This window comes from Phocoena phocoena, chromosome 20 (assembly GCF_963924675.1).
Source record: "Phocoena phocoena chromosome 20, mPhoPho1.1, whole genome shotgun sequence".
In the NCBI taxonomy this organism is placed as follows: domain Eukaryota; kingdom Metazoa; phylum Chordata; class Mammalia; order Artiodactyla; family Phocoenidae; genus Phocoena; species Phocoena phocoena.
In genome coordinates this window covers 23,635,996-23,646,401 of record NC_089238.1, presented here as the reverse complement: position 1 = coordinate 23,646,401, position 10,406 = coordinate 23,635,996, and the positions used below count along the sequence as shown (strand labels likewise).

General features: G+C 36.1%; 1 protein-coding gene across 1 annotated transcript in view; it reads right to left on the bottom strand.

Annotated features, from left to right (window-relative positions):
- Positions 1-1,149: 1,149 nt before the first annotated feature.
- PHKB (phosphorylase kinase regulatory subunit beta) overlaps positions 1,150-10,406 on the bottom strand; it is a 217,961-nt gene continuing 208,704 nt past the window's right edge. The window contains exons 28-31 of the mRNA XM_065898359.1: positions 8,258-8,387; positions 4,095-4,202; positions 1,939-2,079; positions 1,150-1,287 (exon numbers count right to left, since the gene is read on the bottom strand). Of these exons, the coding sequence (XP_065754431.1) occupies positions 1,150-1,287; positions 1,939-2,079; positions 4,095-4,202; positions 8,258-8,387 (517 nt within the window). The remainder of the gene's footprint in view (positions 1,288-1,938; positions 2,080-4,094; positions 4,203-8,257; positions 8,388-10,406) is intronic.

Genomic DNA, 10,406 nt, shown 5'->3' with positions numbered 1-10,406 from the left:
CTTATTTGATATCAGTTTGACTTGTCACTGAAGCTACTTTGTCCTTTCTTTCTTAGATCCTTTCAAGACTCTACAAATAGGCTGCATTTTTTGTGACAAGTTTGACTTCTCAGGTGAAACTCAATAATAAGACTGGTCAGAAAAATGACTCTCTTTGGGGCCAGGGCTCAAATTAATGGGCTTCACTGTAATATTCAGTAAGGAAATAAATTCATAAAATTTAAATGTTTAATCTACTTTGCTTAAGTAAATTTGGTAACAAAATATGCGTAATTGTAGGTACCATAGATTCTCTTCCATTTCATCTCCTGATCAATTAAATGAAAATATTCAGGAGTAATAAACTTGATACTGTGAGTAATGGAAACAAAGAATGTGTCCAGATATATTCATTAATTCAGAAATAAAATTTAATGACTTTTAATTTTGTTTTTTATGAGTACAAACTAGGTGAACAGCCCACACTTCTGAATAATCTTACTTAAATTCTGTTTTTAGTAAGAGCACAAAGAAAATATTTGATCAGACATAGGTTTATTATTTTAGTTCAACCACTACAGTTAGCACCAATACAAAACCACAATCATGTTTACAAGGCAAAAATTGTACAATAGCTCTGTATACTAAAATATTATCGATAATGCAGTTTGAGAATCAAAATATCAGCTGGCTGATTTTGCTTTTATGATGCATACTGGTATCTTTTTCTAGCATTATAATGCCACTTAAAAAAATTTACCATTCTTTCAATATATTTTCATTCCTAGTACACATAATTAGTTGGAAAATTGATTTAATTGGCAGAAAGGTGGGAATTTAGTCCAAAGTGCAAAGACTCATTTTGATGAGCTGTGTGATCACAAAACATGCAGTGGTGAACTTTCAATTCATAAACAATTACTGTTGTTCAGTAAAGATTATTATTGTAGTGGGCATAATCATGAGAACTTATTTTCACTTGATTATAAGCAGTTCTTACCATCAGATTGCTTATGGCATGCAAGAGGTCCAATAACTCTGCCAAGGGTGTGGCAACCACTCACCAGCACGATCAGCCCACACATTAATGGTTGCCTCGATTAAGCTTCAACACAAACTTAACACACTTCTGGAAAACCTGCCTCAACAGAGTCTCTAACACCTTCCTCACTAGCTAACCAGACATGGGTCATCATTGCTTGGCTTGACTTCTCCTTCCAGCAGCGAATTCATCACAACCTTTGTCAAATAGCTGCATGTTCCTCTTTTTCCCAGGGGGGGAGTATTGTAAAAGGAAGTCATGTCATCCTACAAAGGAAAACAATAAGCAAGTTGTTTGATTTTTTTGTTTGTAAAGAGTTGACAGGTAAAGTCAGTGTCAGCCTAGAGGGAAAAATAAATTCACAGAAATATTTCCTCATGGAAAAGATGAGCTGCTTGAGTTTTTCTTTTATTTTCCTGAGGTGTCTTCTCAGCATATAAAACAAAGACAGACATTTTTAGTATTCTCCTCTTTGCTGATAATTTTTATTTACTTAGGGAACCTTTTTACTGACAAGCATAAAATATTAAACAGAGAGCCTGGAAGGGACTATATTAGGTAGTACACAGCACCAATGTAGCCTGTTACGCATTCCCATCCTCCCCAGAATTTAATTTTATAGCCTTCTGGAACCTATGGCTCTTTTCTGGTAAAACACATTTTAACTGCTAACTATAAAAAGGAAAATTTATCTCTTCTTAGATTTCTTTTTAGTTAGAACTTCATAGCTGAATTGACTAGTAATTAACTAAAAAGTAACATTAATTCCTTAAATAAATCAGACCTCTCTCTGCCTCTCAAGTACTCTATTTAGTACTCCATAAATCTGTTTCATAAATTAAGTGATAAGAGATTAGGGATATTTTGAAGAATTGAGAGAAAAAAGCAATTCTACAAAAAGTATTTTGTCTACTTACTTGTTTTTCAACTTCTTTTAGTTGACTCTCATCTTTTTGAAATTCATGAAATGCTTCTTTCACCAGTTTGTCTAGATCTACTTTGTCTTGAAATTCTAGCTCAGGGTTTCTTTCCAGTACAATGGACACAACCATTAGTAACTAGAAGAGACAGACACATTGAAAGCCAATTATATGAACCATAAAAGCGACACAGTCTGGGTATGTTTTCATTCTTTACTCAGACTGATGCATGGTCCTCATATTCCACAGTGTGTTCTGTACAATGATAGGCTTTAGGATCATCCATGGATGGAATCTTCCTAATCTTGCAAATTAGTAGCATGAGTTCTGTTTGGAAACCTCACTTTTTTTTTTCATTGTATGTATCCCTGTAGCTGTATGGAAATGTTTTTTAGTTACTTAAATAAAACTAATGACTTAGAAAAATGACTTTTCTAATCCTGTCAACAGTACATAGTGCCCTATTCACCCAAAGTGTCTGAACTCTTTCTGGTCTTCAGGCCTTAATCCTTGGTGGCAAGACACCAAAACAGTGTTCTGTGGAGCACAGGCTGCCTCAGAAGAGGTGGTAGGCAACAAAGCCAGAGAAGGCAGATGAGTTCAATGGAGATTCTGGATCTAGGCTCAGGATCAAATGACTTGGGAGTCTAGCACCCCAAAATGAGTATAATTCTGTGACATCATAGTATTTTTCAGGGGACAGTTATGTTTTAAACAATATACTTTGACTCTTTATGACATGAGTATTATTTGGTTTGTATAAGCTATCTTGGTTGAAGGCATCATCCTATTGTTTGGCTACCCTATACATTTATCTAAGTAGAAATGTTCATTTTATATGACAAACTGTAATATGCAAAGATTGTATCTGAGTATACAATGCTTGGTAAAGACTTTCTCATGATGATTATGGCTCCTAAGTTGGACATGGAACAGGAAAAAGGCCTCATAATTCCCAACTTGGGAATCTTTCTGAATGTATTTTATTGAAATGCTTCCCAAACAGAACCAGAAAGAACCAAACGAAACAGAAAAATCCAGGGGTCACAATGTGGGAGACCTTGGGGCATGGCTTTAGTCAAAAGAATTCGATGTTTTGCTCAAGTACTAAATGTAGATTTCTTCTGCAAAGAGAATGACTTTATTTTAGAGACAACTATGGGCACAAGATACCCAAAGGTTAACAGCACAAGGGAGGCATTCACCCTTCTGAAAACCCCATCTTTTCTTGACCCCAGTCTCTGCCTCACTCCCACATGCTATGACACTGACTGGCTGATATTCTTTCCCAAATCCTGGCACATCAGAGATAAGGCTGAATCTCACTTAGCTGACTGTAGCTCCAGATATGCTGGATTTTAGAAGGTACCACATCCAGTTCAGCACTGAGAGCTTCTGTATCAATAAGACATATTACCCACCCTCAAGAAACACAAAGTCTGATGGAGACATTCCCAGAGAAACAGACAAAGTGAGGATGAGCTATAAATTATATCCATTCATTTGAGGGATTCTCTATGTATTTTTTTCCTTTTTCTTTACTTATTTATTTATTTTCTCTCTATGTATTTGATATAACGTTTTAAAATGGCAAAAAAGCATGTGTACACATGCGCACGCACATGTATGTGTACATTAGCATTTAACTTTATATGGAGCAATGATGATCCACAAAATTAAATGTCTTCTCTGTTCACAGAGAGATGTCTAGAAAGGTGTCCCTCAAAATAATAGTGGAAATCTATTGTTAGTGGATATAGAGACATTTTTGACTTTCTTTTCTATAATTTTCTGAACTATCGAAATTTTCTACAATAGTCATGAATTATTTCTGTAAACAGAAAAAAAAAAAAGACAAATGGAAAAAGGTCACTTCCTCTTTTTCATGGTACTGTTGATGCACTTACTGTGGGGGTGAGTGTATAGCTGAGAAAGTTGGGCAGTTAGCCTTTCCACCCTGATGGATTTAAGATGTTTGAATTGTTCATGTGCTTTGACTTGGGTCAAGGATGGCCATCTCCTCCAGGACTCAACTGGAGATTTGGGTTAGGTGAGGAGTGGAATTCCTGGTCTCTTGGGCAGTTTCCTTATACTAGTTTTCAGGGAACAGATAGAAAGCACTTCTTCAGCAATCTACATTTTAAAATACAAACCTCCACAACTATCTGTCTGTATTTTGGCTGGTCAATATTTCCCAACATGTCTTCCACAAGGAGAGAGAAATTCATCTCATACATGGTCATATCTGACAGGGTTGGTTGCTGAAAGAAATAACTCAATATTAATATGCTGCATTGTTATATCCTGGTTCCCACTTAATAGGAAAATTTCATTTTCTAGTCAATAATCTTTTTCAGCTTCTACAAAACCTTAGAGAGCATTTTCAGCTATATGACTGGATTTTATATATGTCAAATTACTGAAGCCAACCAGCTGACTATTGTGATAAATTAAACCTCCTGTTTTTAGTAGTTATCTTCACTATTTTAATGTTTTTAGGGAAAAGGGACTATATTAGAAAACCACTTCAATACACAAACGGAACAGCCAAAAATTGAGACAACAAATAAGAGTACATATTGCTTTCAGAATTAACACAAGAAGTTATGCTTGCTGTCAGACTTCAGCATGTAAGTCACCTGCTATTAAATTAACATCATTTCTGTGGCAGGTCCTTTCTGAGCTGGCAGCATAAAAATGCATACAAATAAGTGAAACAATATTATGTGCAGAAAAAAGCAAAACAAAAAAAATGTTCTCTACTCTACTCTTGATATTTCATTTAAGACAAGAGTATTGCAAAATCTTCCGTTCACATTCCACGAACCAAATGAAAGCAGAAAATAAACTCAAATCTGAACCATATCTGGGCATGGTAGATAATCTTCAAAGGATGGAAGGAAAGGCTCTAAATGTTAGACTTACATGGTGGAAAGCAGATGGAGTCCCCAGAATTATTACCAGAGATGCAGAGATGGTGAGTCATACTTATTTGCTTTTACCTCAGTGATGATTTACAGTGAACTTAATCACAGCCTCAGAACAATATCTATCTACGTACTACTCAAAATGGGACCCAGCAGAAATGTCTCCTTTCAATCAAATGACAGCAGTGTTATTCTGCTTGGTATAATAATGCCTCAGTCCTATATTCAGTATGGTTCTTCTATTGTATTCTAAATTCAATACAATCCAACATAATATTAATGTTTACAGGTAGTACCTAATTTGGGGAAAATGAAGCTGGTTGTTCAACAGGGTGCGGGCATACCTTGTTTTATAGTGCTTTACTTTACTGCACTTTGCAGATTTTTTTTTACAAATTGAAGGTTTGTGGCAACCCTGTGTTGTTATATGATGGTTACCAATTTTTAGCAATAAAGTACTTTTTAATTAAGGTACATGCATTGTTTTTTTAGACATAATGCTATTGCACACTTAGTAGACTACAGTATAGTGTAAACATAATTTTTATATGCACTGGAAAATCAGAAAATTTTATGTAATTTGCTTTATTGCAATCGTCTGGAACCAAACCTGCAATATTTGACATATGCCTGTAATTATAACTGTTTAGATGTCTAGCAATGAGACTAATGGGGTTACAGAAGAAAAGGAAGAACTTTTCATGGGTTCACATCAATTTCCTTTTAATATATCTCATTTGAAAAGTCAACCTAGCTAGTATGCAATACAGTAGTTAAACCTAGAGAAGAGACATCAAGGATGCCTCATTTTCCAACCTCTGAAAGAAGTGGCAACTGTAGCAGAGAAGTTAAGAGAAAAGGCTTAGAAGTCAAATTGCCGGGGAAGGGGGTTGCACTCTGGGTCAGCTACTTCCTAGATGTGTGACCTTGGAAAAACCACTTAGCTGTGCTTTAGTTTCCTCATCTGTCAAACAGTAACAATAAAGTACCTACCTCAGAAGACTGTTGTGAGAATTAAAGGAGCACTTAGAAAAGTGCCTGGCACATAAAAATACTTAACATGTAGTTGTTGTTAGCAAGGAGAAAATACTAAATGTAAGTGGCCCAGGGAATTAGACAATTAAAAGAATATCTGGTAGGTATTGGCGGGGGTTGGGAAAGAAGTTAACAAAACATTGCCAGAGTCTACCGTACATGGACACAAGGCCTAGCAGAAGAAGCAGGACACGAACAGTAGAGGCCAGTTCCCCACCCACAGGAGACAGAGCTGCTCCATACAATGGTCACAGAGCATCTGGGAAAGGGCTGGAGCACCTATACTGGCGGCTGACAAGAACCACTCAACAGTTTGTTAATAGCATAAAGAATCCTTTTAAAAAGTTCTTATTCATTTTTGAAAATAAATAATAGATTCACAAAGTTCAAATTCTGAAAGGTTAAAAAGGGTTTTCAGTGAAAAGCTGCTCTGTCCCCCCAGACCACAGTTCCTTTCCCCAAAGGCAAAGACTAGAATGCTACCAATTTCTTATGGATCCTTTCAGAAATACCCTATGTACATATAAACAAAATGAGTATGGGTGTGTGTATTTAAGAATATTTTATTTTCACAGATATAGAGATCAAACTAGTAGTTGCCAGTGGGGTGAGGGAAGAGGAGAGAGGCAAGATAGGGGTAAGGGACTACGAGGTACAAACAATGCATAAAATAAATAAGCTGCAAGTATATACTATATAGCAGTGGTCCCCAACCTTTTTGGCACCAGGGACTGGTTTCATGGAAGACAATTTTTCTACGGAGCGGGGTGGGGGTGGGAGGGGATTGTTTCGGGATGATGCAAGCGCCATTACATTTATTGTGAACTTTATTTCTATTATTATTACATTGTAATATATAATGAAATAATTATACAACTCACCATAATGCAGAATCAGTGGGAGCTCTGAGCTCATTTTCACTTGCCACTGCCTGTAGGGTTTTGATATGAGTCTGCAAGCAACTGATTTATTATGGTCTCTGTGCTAATGATAATCTGTATTTAGAGCCACTCCCCAGCGCTAGCATCACTGCCTCAGCTCCACCTCAGATCATCAGGCATTAGATTCTCATAAGGGGCACGCAACCTAGATCCCTCGCATGCGCAGTTCACAGCAGGGTTTGCGCTCCTATGAGAATCTAATGCTGCCACTGATCTGACAGGAGGCGGAGCTCAGGATGTAATGCGAGAGATGGGGAGCGGCTGTAAATACAGATGAAGCTTCACTTGCTCACTCGCCCGCCACTCACCTCCTGCTGTGCAGCCCACTTCCTAACAGGCCGTGGACCAGTACTGGTCTGTGGCCCAGGGGTTGGGGACCCCTGCTATACAGCACAGGGAATACAGCCAACATTTTATAATAACTTTAAATAGAGTATAATTTATAAAAATAATGAATCACTATGTTGTACACCTGAAACTAATATTGTAAATCAAGTATACTTCAATAAAAAAAGAATACTTTGTATAAAGACCTTCATCATCAAGAATAATTTGTTTGATGTTTCAACACTATAAACAGATACAGTACTCCATTTCTTGAAGGCCTAATTATTCCCTGACACCTAAATCATTGTGCATAAGCACAATGATTTAGGTGTCAGGATTAAATAAAATAATTAAATCAAAGAGGCAGGCCAGTTTATATAACTTGGGAAACCATCTAAAGGAGGGAACACTAATTCATTCGGACCAACGGTAAGTTACATCTCAATTAAATGATTGTCTAATGACCTAAAAAGTTACTGTAATTTTCACATTCAGTGCAGTTCTTAACTAGTAATTTCCTTATCCACAGCATTACTAAGTCACCTTGTTCCTTAAGACTGATTTGGTTCTGTCTTTTGAATGTATGTTTTCCTGTTTGTGAGGTCCCCCAGCACTGGCCCATTACAGTTGGTGGTGAAGGAATACCACCACTCAGTAATGTCAATATAAGAAACCCTAAATTCACTAATAAGCAAACAAAGGAAGGACAGATTGATTGACAAAAGGTTTGACCATACGGTGTCTTTAAACTGAGAACTTCCTTGAAACATCTGAAATATGATAAAACAATTTTTTTTTTATTGAATACAACTTGCAAGCAAAATATCCATTTGTAAAACAAGGCTTTTTTATAGAGGAACACTAAAATTGAAAAATAAAAGGAACTCAGATTGGGAAAAAATATTTCCAATCCAACTGACCAGACTTATTTTCTCCCTTCATGTATCTGGATACCCCTACTTTAAATACTCTTAGAAAATGGAATAAGTAGAAAAGTTATTTTCAAAGCAGAGAAGGAAAGAACTCTCTGCTCCTTGAGGTCCCTTTAGAAGTCCCTTTACTGACACAAACACAGTGGGGCTGTACCTGGGGCAAATGCCTTCCAGCTACAATGATTCCATTGGGTGTACGCTCCAGGATCTGCCACACTCGGTCATAGAACTCAGGGGGAGTTCTATTCAAAGACCCATCGATCTGACGCCTGTTCAGCCAACATCTGTAGACCAAAAGAAAATGCCTCAGTGTTGAAAAACAAGCTTGTTCTGGCAGAAGGCAGGGCTTTTATATGGATTAACTGTTCCAATAGAGTGAGCAAGAAAAGCCAAATTCCATCAATGATGCTTATCTACCATGTGTTACAGAGGTTACTAAATATTTCAAAGTGAAAACAGAGCTTGCAGGAAAGGAGAAAACCCCCAAGATTTAAAGAAATTTAACAAGCAAAATGTTATTCTCTAGTAAGTTACTTACAACTCACTATGTGATTAAATGACTTTCTAACATGTAAAGCAGCTCAATGTAAAAACACAGCAGCAGTCATTTTCAAAATTAGTTCACGTGGTCCTCACATACAATAAAATGTAAGCTCCATGAAGATATGGGCATTGTATTGATATATATAGCTTGATCATTCCTATACACTTCTCCAAGAAAGGTGCTTAATAAACACCTGATAAGTGGGTGAATGCTCAAAAAAGCATGATGTATCTAATGAAATTACCTTATTTTAAACTTATGTGTCAATTTAAACCTTATATTTAGTTTTAAACCTTAATTTAAATATGGCCAAAGTACCAGTGCTGAAGAATCAGTTACCAAATTTTACATGTCATAATAATCGACATGTAAGAGTCAAAATTCTAGATCTATTATTTGCATGGATAAAGTATTAAACCTTAAAGATATAATAGTTATTTCAATCACAAACTGCTAAAGATGCAGAATTTGCATAATCTGAAAAGAACACACAAATGACATAGTAGTATATTCTTACAAAAGCTGAAGATAGTAACAAATATAAACTTTTAATACTTGGTATTAAAACAGGCTGCAGAGTAAAATGTGTCATCAACCACAAGGTGGGAATGTAATGACCAACAGTATTTCTAGGTGTGAAAATGGCTATGCATGATACAGTAAACATAAAAAGACATTTTTGTTCTGGTGAAAGAGGACCAATGAAATTACATCACTACATAAGTGAGGAGGCACTTTTTTGGACATACAGCTTCTTTTGGTAGACCCACACTTGTGTGGCTGGGTTCAGTGCTATGCTAAAGAGAAAAAGCCAAAGGAGTTCCTTCATGACGTTTTATTTTGGATAATGAGTATGCAAACTGAATATCCTATATTCTGCATTTGATTTTTTCCCCCTATTTCCTTTGTTTGGCAACAACAAAAGAGATGTTTTCCGAGTTCTATGAAGTCACGGTTAATACTATAAAAAGGAGATGTTTGCTTAGAACAGCATAAAAGGTAGAAATGTGTGAATACTCACAGAGGAGGAATTATTTTAGAAGAATTCTCTTATTTTTACTTTTTTGGCTTCTTATTTTGAAAAAAATTAGACTTACAGAAAAGTAAAAAAAAAAAATTAATGAAGTTCCTCTTTACTCAACTTCCTCTACTTCTGTCATCTTACATAACCAATAGCACAACTATTCGAAACCAGGAAATAAACTACTAATCTACGGACCTTATTCAAATTTTGCCAATTTCACCACAAATATCCTTGTTTTGGGCCTGAATCCCATCCAGGACCCCACACTGCGTTTAGTTTCCAGGTCTCCTTAGGTTCCTCTACTCTGTGACAGTTCCTCAATCTTCATCTTTCACGACTTTGACATTTTAGAAATGTCAGTTATTTTGTAGAATGTACCTCAATTTAGGTTCGTCTGACGTCTTCTCATGATAAGACTTAGGTTATACATTTTTCACAGGAATACCCAGAAATAGTTGTACCCTTCTCAGCACATCATATCAGGGGGTATGTGATGTTGGTGTATCTTATTAATGGTGATGTTAACCTTGATCATTTAGTTAAAGTGGAGTCTGCTGGGTTTCTGCACTGTCAAGTTACAATTTTTCCTTTTACAATTAAAAAGTATCTTGAATGGAAATACTTTGAAATTATGCAAATTTTCCATTTCTCATCATACTTCTACCCACTAAATTTAGTGGTTCTTGCCTACAATAGTTATTACTCTTGTATTTGCCTAATGGTGATTTTTTTATT